Source organism: Eupeodes corollae, chromosome 2, assembly GCF_945859685.1.
Source record: "Eupeodes corollae chromosome 2, idEupCoro1.1, whole genome shotgun sequence".
Lineage (NCBI taxonomy): Eukaryota > Metazoa > Arthropoda > Insecta > Diptera > Syrphidae > Eupeodes > Eupeodes corollae.
The window spans coordinates 94,502,437-94,518,310 of record NC_079148.1 but is presented as its reverse complement, the minus strand read 5'-3'; the positions used below and the strand labels follow the sequence as shown (position 1 = coordinate 94,518,310).

The window sequence follows — 15,874 nt, the reverse complement described above, 5'->3', positions numbered from 1 at the left end:
AAAGTTACCATCGGTGAGATGGACAAAATATGTAAGTATTGCCAAGCGTTAAAATTTCACAATGAAACACCTGGCATGTGTTGTGCATCCAGAAAAGTTGTATTGCCATTACTTTCTACTCCACCTGAATCCATTGAAATCACTACTTTCTGACATTTCAAATGATTTAAAATTATTTTTGCGTAACACAAAAGTTTAATTCTTGCTTTCAAATAACATCATTTGGAGCATCTAAAATTTGCGATCTCTCATCTGATGGTCGTAATTTTGAAACAACATTTAAAACACAAGGCCAAGTATACCATAAAATTGGATCATTGATGCCAATGCCAAATGAAGATACTAAATTTCTCCAAATCTACTTCATGGGCAGTTGTGAAGAACGTGTGCCAACTCGATAATTATAATTTTATTGAACAAGCAGAAGAGAGAGCAATTGTAGAAATATTTTTAGAGAACCGTAATCATCTGGTTCAACTGTTCAAAAGAGTATTACCACAATTGAAAAATGACAATTATGAAATTGTCATCAAAGCTGACAAAGTACCATCAGGAGAGCACGCTGGCAGATTCAATGCGCCAACCGTAGATGAAGTTGCTATTATTATGGTCGGTGATCCAGTTGACAACAGATCTATTAAAATTACATACCGAGATAATACAGTGAGTAGAATTTCAGATATACACCGTTTGTACGACGCACTCCAATACCCATTGATATTCTGGTAAGGAGAAGATGAATATCACATCAATATCAAACAGTGTGATCCAATCAATGGTAATGAATTAAGTAAAAAAGTTAGTTCAATGAATTACTACGCGCTTCGATTAATTCAATTAGCAATTATACGTTGCCTGTTCACGTTTAGGGAGACCATCGAGTTTATTTGTGTTGACAAAAGACAGGCTGACGAAAAATATTGTTTATCGATTGGCACTTCAGTAAACTTTAACTGTGATTTTATTTAATTTATGTTAAGCATAGTATTTATTAATAAAATAAAATTAAAGATGTTATGTAAATTAGTGTTCAATTTTATCTATTAAGTCCTTCCTTAATTACTCAGCCACAGCAACGCGTGGTCGGGTCTGCTAGTATCTATATATATAAAAGAAAGTCGTGTTAGTTACACCACTTATAACTCAAGAACGGCAGAACAGATTTGGCTGAAAATTGGTAGGGAGGTAGCTTAGAGCCAGGAGACGGACATAGGATACTTTTTATCCCGTTCGACAGCGTTCCCGTGTGACTTGACATGAAACGTCAGTCACTATAAAACGTGGTATAACAAAAAAGAATCAGACTTGGAATAACAAAACGCAAATGGCAGCTATGTAATTGACGTAAAATGACGCTATGTAATGACGTATGGATGACAATTTGATATTTGTAAGAAATCAATATTAAAACTATTTCTATTAAATAAATAATTAAGAAGTGGATTGAAGTGAAGTGAAGTTTAATTAAAAGTGAAGTGAAGTTTAATTAATAATGCCGCGACCAAGACGATCGAATCTTTCCCGAGCAAAGTGAAGCAGCCCGTGAAACAGCTCGGTTGGCAATGCAGAATCGTCGAGCGAACAACAGAAGGAAACAAAACCAACGTGTAATATTGCAAAACACTCAGCAATGGCCAAAGTTTTAGCGGCATCGAAAATCATTATCTGGGACGAATGCACAATGGCGCATAAACGTGCATTAGAAGCACTTAACCGAACATTAAAAGATTTACGCAATGACTCGAGATGTTTTGGAGGAGCAATGATTTTACTGTCTGGCGATTTCCGCCAAATACTGCCAGCAATTCCAAGATCTACGGCTGCCGATGAAATAAACGCTTGCCTCAAATCGTCAAATCTATGGCGCTATGTGAAGAAACTGCAGCTGACAACAAACATGAGAGTTACATTGCTTAATGATACATCTGCTGAAGATTTCTCGAAGCAATTGGTGACTATCGGTAATGGTCAAGTACCTGTCGATGAATCGAGCGGATTAATATCATTTCCAAATAATTTCTGTAATTTTGTCTCATCAAAAGACGAACTTATCAACAATGTATTTCCAAATATTATTTCTAACTACAAAAATAATGAATGGTTGAGTGAGCGAGCAATTTTAGCGGCTAAGAATAAAGATGTAGATGACCTGAACTACATAATTCAAAATAAGATCATTGAAACAATGCATTCATTCAAATCTATTGACTGCGTCACAAATGAAGATGAAGCCACCAACTATCCAATTGAATTTTTAAACTCTTTGTACGTGCCTGGCTTACCACCGCACAATTTACGCCTAAAGGTTGGCTCCGTAGTAATCATGCTTCGAAACATAAATCAACCAAAACTGTGCAACGGTACGCGTTTGGTGGTTAGTAAATTGATGAACAATGTAATTTACGCTACGATCCCGATGATCCCAACCGATATGCCGTTTGAATTTAAAAGACTTCAATTTCCGAAACGTCTTGCATTTGCCATGACCATCAACAAATCACAAGGCCAATCCTTAAAAGTTTGTGGTTTAAATCTAGAACATTAGGGTTTTTCCCATGGTCAATTATACGTGGCATGCGTTGTTTGTTTTTGCGCCTGATAATAAAACAAAAAATGGCGTGTATCACAAGGTATATTAAGTGAAGAGCAACCTATGTACTAAAATACAGAAATAATAATGAATGATCAATGTAGTTTTTTAATTTTTTTTTGTATTTTTTCCAATAAAAAAAACACAATCTGCTTATTTATTGCCATTAAGGCGGAACAAAGTTCGTCGGGTCAGCTAGTTAAAGATAAAAACATATGGTTTTCAGTATGGTTGGACACCTATCGACTAGACTTTTGTCCAGACCAGTTATCTCTGAAGAAATATTATTTTTTTCGAAAAACTTTCTAGCTGTTAGATATTCACAACCATCTACGAGTATTTTTGACTGATCTACAACCAATTATAATTTGATTCTGAATTCAGATTTAATATGTTTTTTTTTTAACTAAGAACACTTCTTTCTCCTCTTTTGCTTTTACTCTCTTTCACTATCTTTTAAGCTCAAGCCTATATTCGAAAAAAAAACGAATCCATGCATGAAGAGGAGATAATTCAAATTCAAATTGTTCGGTATGAGCCGGTCTTTCTGGGCATTTCGCGATGTCGTTTATTTCGAATGGTTTGGCACCACAGATATAACATCTGGGAGAGCTTTTATAACTGAAAGCTGAACAAACCTTCCGCCGATCATTGTTATTTGCAAAGAATGACTTATAGACACGTTTTGGTCCGTTGATATCAAAAGTAGTTGAACTTTAAGATGCTATGTTCACTTTGAAATTCCGTTCTTCGTCAATAGAGATGGCCGTGGATTCTTTTTTAAATTGAGTTCTTACAGGTCTACAGTATCTACTTGAAGAAGAGCAAGGATTTCTTCATATAACTTTTCATTCAATCTATCAATCTTAGTGGCACATAAGAAGTTACAAATAAGTGACTCGTCAGTCCGATTTATCGAATAAATACATGTTTCTTAGAGAGATGTCTGCAAGTACGTGTGTACTAGAGTGACCGCAATAAATCGATTTTCGGAATTGGGTCGGGGGAACCCCATAAAATGATAAGTCCTTGCAGATTTTTAGATAGCCAAAATTTCAGCTCGATTGGATAACGGTAAATGCTGCCGACACACGCTCAAAGTTTCAAAAAACTCTCTCTTTTCTCTGTTTTGCGAAGTAAACTAGCCCTAGCTCCCAAACAACTGTCCCTATTTAAGTTAGTACTGTTACACATAATTCACATGCTAAATGTTTTTACCGTCACTTACAACAATGTAGTTAGTAACCAAAAAGCTTTCAAGTCGTTGATATTGTTTAATTAGCAAAAGTGCAAGTTCGTATATTTCAATAAAAAACAAACGCGCTTTTTATTCGCTTATTATTTTTAATATACAATAAATTGACTGATTAAAAATTGTGAGTGTTATTTCTGTCGTGTTTTCTACAATATTTTTAGTCATTTTAAGGATTTTACAGATATTTATTCCATTCTTTGATATGGCATCCACATCAAATATAAAAAGCCGAACCCGTGCAAAAATATTTCTTATAGGCTATGCGTCTCATCAAATAACAGGTTGTAAATTACCCTCAAATCGTCAAGTTTTGTTGTTTAATTTGCGGACTGTGAAGTTAAATCTGAAAGAATCAGCAAAACTTGTCATTCGAGAGGTACTTATTTTTTGGAAAAAAGCAAGAATTCCATCAAAATACGAAAAAGATGCAATTAAAAAATTAGAGAAACTATACTATGAGTGGAGAAATCACCAACGAAATAAAAATAAATCATTTGAAACCACAAAAAACAAAATTAGAGAATTTGCCTTAAAATTAGACGATCTCTTTGATGTAGCCTATCGGATATTTTTGAAACTTTGAGCGCGTGTCGGCAGCATTTACCGTTATCCAATCGAGCTGAAATTTTGGCTAGCTAAAAATCTGCAAAGGCTGATCATTTTATGGGGTTCCCCCGTAACGAATTCGACAAAAAAAAATTTCTTCGGGAGTTGCGGTCACCCTAGTGTGTACTTTATAACACGAAGAAGGGCGGTCTTGACAAATGATACATTTTTTTACAAACTTTTCAGTGTAATTAAAATAATCTATTTTAGTCCCTAGAATCAAAAAAAAAGTACTGACAATTGATAAACATTGTTTCTTCGACTCGAATTTCTGTTCAAACAATAATAGTGCCCTCAGAAGAATGTTATTTTAGAAACAATTATATTATAAATGCAAGCTAACGTTTTATTAAAAACTCAATTGACAGCTTTTTTTTCCTAAAAAGTTTTAATCCCAAAAATACTATCAATGAATGTAAAGTCGTAGATATCTCTCCAGTAAACAATTAAAACTTCAATAATTGATTGCATTCTTTTCGAAGTTCTTTAAACAAAATATCGAGTAAAATATAAAATTATTATAAGTTTCATTTCTGTTAGTTTTACTATATGTCCTTTTAATACGCAACCTCCAGGATTTGGAGATGAAAAATGATATTATATATAGTATATTTTACTATTGATTTAAATAAAATATGGTTCAGAGAATAATAATATTCGTTTTTTTTTGTATTTCTGTATGATGATCGTTTATTGGCTTAAAGCTGGCCACGACTTCGAAGGCAGGATCTATCAGATTTCCGATCTTTTTTTACTTTTTTCTGTGTTTTCAAAATATCTAAATAAAGTACAGATTTTTAGTCGGTTATTGCTTGATAGCAAGTAAATGGTAAATCCTACTCCAAAATTTCACTTAATAACATTTGTAGTAAAGATAAATAGCTAAAGTTTAAGACTAAACTGGTTCTGCTAGGTCGTATATACTCTGAGATATAATCTTTTAAATATATATATATTTTTTTTACCAATGTATTTATTAAAAAACATGAAGGTTTAAATTCTATTAATATATATTAAATACATATATATGTATGTAAAAAAGTGTTTGCTCAGCCAAAACTTTACACATTTATTCGTTTTGAAGGGCCCGCACCATTTTCCTCGTTGTTTCAGCTCCCATTAGAAACAGAGTAACATTCAACTACTTCCAATTCGATGTCTTAAAAGTCTGATTATTCATCAACCATCTCAATTGGTGCTGGAGCGTCTCCTTCTTAAGACTCTTTGTCTAAAACGACTGGCATTGCATTCTCGCAAGACTGTCCACTGCAAAATTTGCATAGTACAGAAAAATGCATCCCTGCTTTCCTGTAACCACATGCATTCATGCAACCTTTTTTGCAAGTGCATGAAATACATGGAAGGAGAGACTCTGGTGCAAGATCCTTCTCTGCTTTTTTAGGGAACAGGCCTACTGGTGTGTGCATCCAGCCCCATTTTAAGGGGTCTTTTTCGTTTCCGAGCTATGTTTGCAACTGGTGGTAAGTTCTCATGGCATGCAGTTGAGCAGCATCTGTAGTTGGTGGCAATCTAGCTAAGCTAAATTTAGTTTTAGCTGCAGCTTTAAGAAATGTTTGTTTCCGCAGTTCATCGAGGTTTTGAGTTGCTGGATCCTCCCATATAAAGCAACAAGAACATTTTCCCCTGATTCTGCTACTTGATCTGTTGTTGCAGTGTGAGGCAGTCTGTTTTCCGTAATCAATGCCTCATCTTCTGATAGGTCTACTGACTCCCAAATCAATTTGGCCAATGCAAGATGAACCGAAACATGAGCCCGTACAGCCCTTGAGTAAGAATGGCCGCTCATTATTTTCTCTACACTGTTTTCTGCATAAATCATTATCAGCAGTTCTTTTAATCCACTGCCGGCCTTTATGTTTCTAGTGGTTTCCATGAAAGACATAAGGAGGTAAAAACCCCCAAGCCGAAACTCTATATTCTCAATTTCAGAATTATCACAGTTTCTTATTATTTCTTGTGCTTTTATGTAGAGAGGCTGGTCTAATGTGACAAGAAGGGAAGAAATGTAAGAACGAGGCCTCACAGCTAAAATAACTGCAGGTGAAAATGCAACACACTTTTTTTTCCAACCATCCAAAGACCTCCTCTTGTGTTTTAATATCACAGATTCAAAAAAATTAAGCAGGGTTGCAGGTATTACAGACTGCATCCATTAGAAAATTATTATAGCGGCATATATTCTGTAGTGTTGTACATCTGTGCACTAATGTTTCCAACAATAATATCAGCAGCAGCCTTAATCACTCGTACCAAAGTTGTATGAGAACTTTGTATCCAACTTTTCTTAAAGACACAATGGTTTTCTTGCGACTGTTCTCAGCAATCAATACATCATCTCCATAGTATCTATGATAGTCCTTATGTCTGGAACGTAGTCACCTTTAATTTAATCAATCAGTTCATCTATGCTGAACTGACATTCCTTAGAATTCTCTTCCAGATATGATTATTAATAGAATTTAAACCTTCTTGTTTTTTAATAAATACATTGGCAAAAAAATTTATATTTAAAAGATTATATCTCAGAGTCTATACAACCTAGCAGATCCAGTATAGTCTTAAACTTTAGCTATTTATCTCTACCGACTAAAAATCTGTACTTTTCACATTTTTGAGAAAAATTCTCTAAATTCAAAGAGCTCTATCTCGGGAATTAGTAGAGCTGGAAATTTCGTTTTGATCTCGAATTGTAGGTAATTTAGTCTAGCTATGGACTTTGTTTTTCTCAAACCAATACTTTAGAAGATATTTTGAAAACACAAAAAAAAAGTCAAAAAATTGAGCAGTTTTTTCAACATGGTGGCGCCCTCGTTGGTGGGAGGAATTAGAAAACTTGGATTTTTCAACAGCATACCAACCCAAACAACATATCAAAAAATCGAAACTACCCTAATTTATGTAAACATTCGGGTTTTATGGTGACAATTTGGCTGGACTATAATATTTTCAGTAGCAATTAGACATTATAAATATAGACGTTATATTAAAGGTTTATATTGTACTGAATTATCTTGTGCTTTAACTTTGAATTGATTTTTCTCAAACATCTCACTATTAATTTCGCCAGTTATCCTTTATAAGCAGATTTTTAAATCAATACCATAAAAAAATGATTATAAATTAATCTTTTACTATAATTTTAAAATGTTTGATAATAATTATTGCAATAATTCATCTACAATTTTGAAACACGAAAACAAGGCATATAAAAGGGAAATTTTGTAATTGTTTTTACGAATATCAAATGACTGCTTTTGGTTTAACAATTATTTTTTATATCCATCTTCTTATAGTTTTGTAACTAGGAACCTGACTCCAAAACTACAAAATAATTTCTCATTTGTTAGTTGAAAAATCAAGTTAAAGTTGGAGTCTTTTCTGATATTGGAGTTAAGTTTATTCCAATCGGTTTATTGTCCAAAAATGTTAGTATTAAGATTCAAATTAATATTAAACATTACTAATGAAGTATTGCTTGTAAATCATAAATAAATATTACACAATTTTTTATTTTTTTTTAAATTTATTTTAAATGCTTTAAGTTAATATGTTTCATATTAAGGACAAAAACGTACAACTGCTGGTTTTAATTATGCTGATTTTGGGTTCCAATTTACTTTTTGCATTTATTCAAATCGACTTTTTTCCAAGCTGAAAACAAAACATATAATATTAATGGCATATCTACATTATTACAAAAAAAAACTGTGTTATTACCATTTTTAGTCTTGCAATTTTCAACCGCCAATAAACAACTGTTATTGAACCTGCGATGGGTTTTTCCTCTGTCCCTTGTTGCACAAACAGGTTGAATTTGTTGCGTACAAATGCGATCACATTTCTTCGGACCCTTACCCCTTTGAGCATTAGATACAGCTATTAAGCATGCTGAATAACATTGAAATAATTTAATTATAGTTTTAATTTAAAAAATATTATTATTTTAAATATAGTTTTTCGAACTTACCAACTGCAACCATTAGGAAGATAATTGATATTTTCATTTTTATTGTATGTTTCTAGCTGAATACTGGAAGTTAATTAATTTAACAATACTGAATGTAAGCCTTTTTATATGCGGAGATACTTTATTGATGAATTATTTTTCGAGACTAAAAAATAAAAATTAAGTAAATATTAAATAAAAACAATTGCTACCTTATGACTAGTAATACCTGCACAATTGAGTGCCCTGGTGTTGGCCCATTTAAAATTTGAAGTAAGCTTAATTAACGCAATTGTTGTTTTCTAGAGAAGAGCCTTTTTATGTAAACAACATTTTTAATTGGGAGATATGGTGATGCTAAATCTGTTCATTATTATTATTGTAAGATTTTGTTGCCTTAGTTTGATGATAATATTTATTTATTTACAATATCATCAAAAGAAAAGGTTTTGTTTGTTAAAATTTAAAAGTTAAAAAGAAAATAAACTTACTATATTCAAACTATGAAATTATAAATTTAAAATTTGTATAATAAATTTAAAAAATAAAACAGTTAATAAGCCTAGCCGAAAGGTTTTCATGTGTCTCTGTTTTGGGCTTCGTTATACTAATTTGTACTTATTTGTGATAGATCGTCACTCCATCATTTATTGGGTCGTCCTTCTGGTCTATTGTTCTCTGGCTTCCATTTTGTTGACATTTTTATCCATCTATCCAATAGGCTTAAGTAAGTTGCGGGATCACCAGCCCAGATATGGGAGTTATACTCAAGCTATGGAAAGTCTTGTTAACAACAGCTAGATCAGAGGGGGAGAAAAACTTCTTGCATCTCCTTAGAAAACCCAAACATCTTGCGGCATTTTTGGCGACAACGAGTATGTGATCGTTCCACAAAAGGAGGTTGGTGTTACACATACCGAGAATATCGAGATGTACAGTTTACTCGATGCAAGTGCCATTTATGGATAATGGCAAGGGGGGTATACTTCGCTTTCACGATACAAGACAGCATTGCGTTTTCGAAGCATGAAATTCCACTCAGTTTTTTAATCCCCATTGAACAATGGTGTTTAGGTCGGAATTTATTTTGTAGTTGCAGTTCCACATCCGACGAAGAGGGGTGTGAATCTGAAAACGAATATGAAAAGCTAAGAGTACTATCGTCAGCGAAACAATGTATTGGATTAGATGTTGCAGATAAGAGATCATTAATAAAAAGAGTGTTGGAGATAAAACAGATCCCAGGGGCACACCAGCATTTATTTTGTGGTTTTCAGACTTGAATCCATCCAATACAACTTGTATTGAACGATTCGAAAGGTAATTACTAATCCAATGAAGTAGGGATTCATGAAAACCGAAAGCACGCATTTTCGATAAGAGAGCCTGATGCCAAACCCTATCAAATGTTTTTGAAATATCAAGTGGAATAATCTTACTTTCTCCAAAACTTTGTAAAGATTTGTTCCACTGTTCGGTGAAATGAACCATGAGATCACCAGTGGACCTATTGCTACGAAAGCCGTATTGCCGGTCATTAAGAAGCTTTCGATCTTCGCGTTTTCATGACCTTAGAAAGGAGGGACGTGAGTGCAATCGGTCGGTAATTAGAGGGTGAGGAAGATTCGCTTTTCTTGGGAATAGGCTGAACAAATGCAGATTTCCATCCGCTCGGAACGAGACCTGAGGAGTAGGACAGATGAAAAAGCTTACGCAGTGGTTTTGCCAGCGTTAAAGAACACCTCTTCAGAACAATAGCGGGGATACCATCCGGACCAGCAGATTTATGTTTGTTAAGATTTTTTAGGACTCTCGCTACAGTACGAGTGCGAAAAAAGAATAGTCCCATAGAATCACTAACTCACTCAAGTACAGGCGGAGTCATTACACTCACTGGAAGCGTAGAATTAGCGGCGAACTGCCCAGCAAAGAGATTTTCTTTCTCTAAAGAGTTAACAAATGAAGTGTCTTTCACAACGAGCGTAGGCTTTCTCGTATTGCCAACGGTTCTCTTATTAGCTGTTTCTTTAACTGAACAGTTTTTACACGAGAAATTTTGCTGATATAACACAATGGTCAGATATGTCTAGAGGAGGGTCAAAGGTAAGAAACAAGTCAAGAGTGTTTTCTGCTCGACCTTCAACGTCCGATATTCGGGTGGGCTTGTTGACTAGCTGAGTTAGGTGGTTCAACTCAGCGAAGATTTCTGCACACACTCCATCGGGTGTTGTCTGGCCTGAATGTTGAAGCCATGAAGAATTGTGAACATTGAAATCGCCCGTTACAACGATTTCAGTGTGAGGATAGGACGAAACAATTCTTTAGATGGAATCAGACAAAGCATCAAATTCACGAGAAGTTGACACTCTGTCTAGATTGGAGCAATTTCAAAATTTGTGTATGTTTAGTTTTGTTATTGATTATAACAGAATGTTCAGAATTTTTGAAGAGATTTTGCAGTCACGCTTATTGTTTGTAGTCCGTATGCAAGGATCTGCACTTTGGTCCAATTGTAAAATATGTTTAGGCTCCAGAATTGTTTCCAGCTATTGGTGATGCTTCTGTTAATTTCTTTATTTTCTTGGTCCTCAAATAATATTAGCTGTCCTAAATGTATGTAATCTTCTACGTACTCAATTTTTTGTTCGTCCAACGTTATATCGTCTTTTGTGTGATTTGTCATGACTTTAGTTTTCGTAATTTTTACATAAGGCAGTTAGTTCCGTCAACATATCATGAACGTGTGTAGCTTTTGTAGAAATAAGAACTACATATATTGGCTGCAAACATTAAATTGTTAAGTTTTTTTTTTTTTAATTTTGTACGTAGGACTATATCATTTCGTGTTCAAAGGAGTTAAACGGTTTACTAAAGTCAATAAAAAGAAACCGGTAGTCTAAATTCATTGCATTTTTCTATTAGCTGATTCATTGTCTGCAAGTGGTCTGTTGTTGAGAATCCTTCTCTGAATCCAGCTTGTTCTCTTGGTTGGCTATTATTAAAGTCTTCTTTGATGGTCCTGTAAAGCGTTTTGGAGAAGAGCTTCTAAATTGTTGAATTTTTAAATCAATTGATTTTAAATTAAGTGTAGCTGGGGTTTGCTGAAACTATGATTCTCATTCCGCTTTACCAATTATTGTTGCGCGTTGAAGGCAGAACTTTTAGCAGTAAAAGAAGTCTTGTCCTGGCTTAAAGAAAACGCGATATCAACACTTAATATAAGTATTTTCTCAGATGGTCAGACCGCTTTCAAATCTGTGGGCTCGGTCACTACAAACTTTACAACAGTTCATAACTGCCGATCATCATTAATGGAAATGGCACGACACAGTTTAACATTTATTTTTGCTGGGTGCCGGGCCATAGAGATATTCCATGAAATTGTTAAGCAGACGATCTCTCAAAAATGGTTCAGCACAACCCATATTCTACGAAAAGCAAACATCACGACTTGTCAGGTCACGCTCAAGGTGCTTGCTATGTCTATACTGATCGATAAGCGTTGTCATAACCGGGCACTGTCTAATAGGAAAGCACGCCACGCAGCTATGCGTAATTTCAAATGACTTTTGCAGAAACTATATAGATGACGAAGAGGAGGAATCAGTTCTTTACTTCCTCTGTACATGCCCTGTTCTAGCTCAAAAAACGCAAGGCCTACCAAGAGAATTCTGCTGTAAAGATCTAAACGATCTAAACCCAATTAATATAATCCGTCTTTCACGTTTCGTAAGACGCTCAAATTGGTTTCATTGAGTTCAAAAGAAAGCTTCGAGAATCATGTGGTATCACAACGGGTAAGTAGACTAGTCTAAGGTGTCCTACTCTATCACGGAGAGCCACTTTAACCTAACCTAACCCACTGGGTGGTAGATGAATTTTTTGTTCGTACATATATAGTTCAAGATGTTCAAATGGTAGACATGTGCATTCAAGAGGACACAAGCGTCCACAGGTTTTAATCAAAACCCCCTACTGTCTTTCAACTCCTACTCTCACCTCCCCGCGGTGAACTACGGGTGCCTAGTACCTCAACTGGAGATTGGGTTCCAACCACAGTGGAAACTTGTTTAGGGCAGCAAACGAGAGAGGGGGAGAGGTATTTCCACTAAGGCACCTCTCCTTATCCAGACGGCAGCGGAAGAATTCCCGAGATGTAATCAACGGTGGCGTCTACAGTTCAGTAAGGTTGAACTACTAAGTGAACACCTCATAGGGCTTCTTCGACATATTCGGAGCCCAGACCTGTAAGGAGCGGTTTATCCGGCTCCCCTTCCCTGGAGTTATACTAAGGATCTGGCCCTCCAGGTTGGGGGTTGTGCAGTCGGGGTGACTTCCTGGCCACATAAAAAATACCTTTAGTTTTGAAGCACCAACAAGCCTCGGATACGGACGGATTTACTGTTGACAACCCACGCAAACGAAATAAGGACAACGAACTTCGGATATGCACGTGGAATGTTAGGTCCCTTAACAGACTACGTGCAACCGAACAATTAGCGGAAGCCCTAAACTGCTGCAAGGCAGATATTACAGCCATCCAAGAAGTGCGATGGGATGGACCGGGCAAACGCAAACTAAAAGACTGCGATATCTACTACGGCGACTGCTACCGAGAACAAAGACAGCACCTATTTGGGTGTGGATTTGTTTTATGGAACTAGACTCACGCAAAAAGTCTTGAGTTTCAACAGTGTGAGCGAGCGCATCACGACAATCCGCATCAAGGCTAAATTCGCCAACATAAGCCTAATATGCGCGCATGCCCCGACAGAGGAGAAAGATGAAGACACCAAAGACATATTCTTCGAGCTCTTGGACAAGACATATGAGCAGTGCCCTGGCTATGACATTAAAACTGTCTTAGGAGATTTTAATGCCAAGCTAGGAAGAGAAGACATCTTTGGTGGCATAATCGGGAGATACAGCCTGCACGACACTACCTCCGACAACGGATTCAGGCTGGTCGATTTCACTGAGGGGCGAGACGTTCTGGTAGCTAGTACGCAGTTCACGCATCTTAATATCTACAAGGGGACATGGAAATCTCCTCATCAATCAACCGTCAACCAGATTGACCACATTGCGATCGACGCACGACACTTTTCCAGTATCCAGGATATCCGATCATTCTCGTTGTAGTCAAGGTCAAGCCAAAACAAGGAAGTACTGTGAGAAGATTCGACGTTAGACGGCTACAATCGCAAGAGACTGCCATGTCCTTTTCCGATCGAGTCTCTAATAAACTCTTAAGGAGTCCTATGCTTCCTGCATTAAGCATTGAAAACCAGTGGCAACATTGCCTTGCAGCCATCAGAGATGCCGCCTCTGAAGTGCTAGGTTTCACATGGCCACCACAGCGAAACCCCTGGTTTGATGACGAATGCCGGCAAGAGCACGCAGCGAAACAAGAGGTATACAAAACGGCGCTGCACAAAAGGACCAGAGCTTGCGAGCTCTACGAGCGGACAAGGAGAGAGGAACACCGATTTCTTAGATGGAAAAAAAGAGAGCATGAGAAGCGCGTGATCGAGGAGATAGAGGGATGTCACAAAAGGAATGAGGTTCGTAAATTTTACCAAAATGTTAAAAAAAAACTCCCAAGGGTACCAGCCACGAACCAATGCCTGTAAAGACGATCAGGAGAACATCGTAGTAGAACCGCAGTCGATGCTGAGAATATGGAAAGATCACTTCTACAAATTATATAACGGCGATGACGAACCGAATTCCGCTGTATAGGAGATAGAACCACTCAACCTCGGCGACACAGATCAACAATTCCGACTACCCGACCTTGACGAAGTAAAGATAGGTATATATAAACTTAAGTCAAACAAAGCTGCTGGAGCTAACGGCATCGCTGCCGAACTATTCAAAGCAGCTGGCGATGGCTTGTTAGGGAGCATGCACCAACTCATCTGCAAAATATGGTCGGAAGAAAGCATGCCCGATGAGTGGAATCTCATCAGCATAGTGTGCCCCATACATACCTATGAAAGGAGACCCTATAAAATGCGCCAACTAAAGAGGCATCAGTCTACTTTACATTGCGTATAAGATCCTTTCTGCCGTATTATGTGAACGTCTGAAGCCGTTCGTCAACAACCTGATAGGTCCTTATCACTGTGGCTTCAGACCAGGAATGTCCACTATCGACTAAATATTCACACTACGGCAGATCTTGGAAAAAACCCAGGAGCTTCAAATCGATACCCACCATCTCTTTATCGATTTTAAAGCCGCGTATGACAGCATCTATAGGGAACAGCTCTACAGAGCAATGTCTAGTTTTGGCATCCCTGTCAAACATATCCGTTTGTGCAAAATGACGATGGAGAATGCACGCTGCTCTTTAAGGTCGGAAAAGATCTTACCGATGCATTTGATGTAAAAAAAGGTTTTAGACAAGGCGATGCACTGTCATGCGACTTCTTTAACATCGTTGTGGAAAGAATTTTTCAAAACTCAACCGTCAACAATAGAGGCACAATCTTCCAAAGGTCCATCCAATTACTCGGATACGCAGATGATATTGATATAATTGGAAGATGAAAGCGTGATGTCAGTGGAGCGTTTTTGAGCATTGCGACGGAAGCGAAGAAGATGGGTTTAGTGGTCAATGAGGGCAAGACCAAGTATATGCTGTCATCAAAAAAGGACACTGATCAACGACGTCTTGGACAAAACGTCACCATGGACAGCTATAATTTTGATGTAGTTAAGGACTTTGTCTACCTAGGCACCGCTATTAACACAGACAATAACACCAGCGCTAAAATCAAACGAAGAATAACTCTTGCAAATCGCTGCTTCTTTGGACTTAGAAGGCAATTGAGAAGTAAAGTCCTCTCTCGAGCATCTAAAATCACCATCTATGAGACACTCATCATCCCGGTTCTCATTTATGGCGCTGAGGCCTGGACCCTGTCAAAGAAAGATGAGAGCGTCTTAGGATGCTTCGAGAGAAAAATTCTTCGGGTGATTTTTGGTCCCATACGCATAGATGGAGAATGGAGGAGAAGATATAACGACGAACTGTACGGGCTGTACAGCGACACTGACCTAGTTAGCAGAATTTAAGTCCAACGGCTTAGATGGCTAGGTCATGTAGAGCGGATGGACATCAACGCTGGCTCCCAGAAAATACACGTACCTAAATGTTGCATTTAGAGACAGGCGCAGTACCACTCTATATCTTCACATTGGAGATGCATCTGTAATATATGTTAAGAGAAACAGAGCTACCAAACCATCGGCTACCTAATATAATTGTTAGACATCTACTTTCGAGGAATTCCCAATTCTTTGAAGAGTGAACTAAACTTGGTCTTGAACATGACATCCAGTTGCTAGAATCAGTTATAGAGGATTAGAATACTTTATGCCCACTATTGAAGTATCCTTTTTTGCAAAATTTGGAGAGTCGGCTCAACGAAATAAGTCCCGAATCCCA

The 15,874-nt window shown here is 36.9% G+C and overlaps 2 protein-coding genes across 2 annotated transcripts; one reads left to right on the top strand and one right to left on the bottom strand.

Moving 5' to 3' along the window:
* Window positions 1-1,630: 1,630 nt before the first annotated feature.
* Window positions 1,631-6,815, top strand: LOC129945125 (uncharacterized). The gene is made up of 2 exons (XM_056054784.1): window positions 1,631-2,021; window positions 6,763-6,815. Exons 1-2 carry the CDS (start codon window positions 1,631-1,633, stop codon window positions 6,813-6,815), a joined length of 444 nt encoding a protein of 147 aa, XP_055910759.1.
* Window positions 6,816-7,810: 995 nt separating this feature from the next.
* Window positions 7,811-8,566, bottom strand: LOC129948381 (vasotab-like). Its single transcript, XM_056059358.1, has 3 exons — window positions 8,440-8,566; window positions 8,190-8,360; window positions 7,811-8,123 (listed from the first exon to the last, which is right to left on the bottom strand). The coding sequence occupies exons 1-3, from the start codon at window positions 8,474-8,476 to the stop codon at window positions 8,086-8,088; spliced, it is 246 nt and encodes an 81-aa protein (XP_055915333.1). The 5' UTR covers window positions 8,477-8,566; the 3' UTR covers window positions 7,811-8,085.
* Between the last annotated feature and the right edge of the window lie 7,308 nt (window positions 8,567-15,874).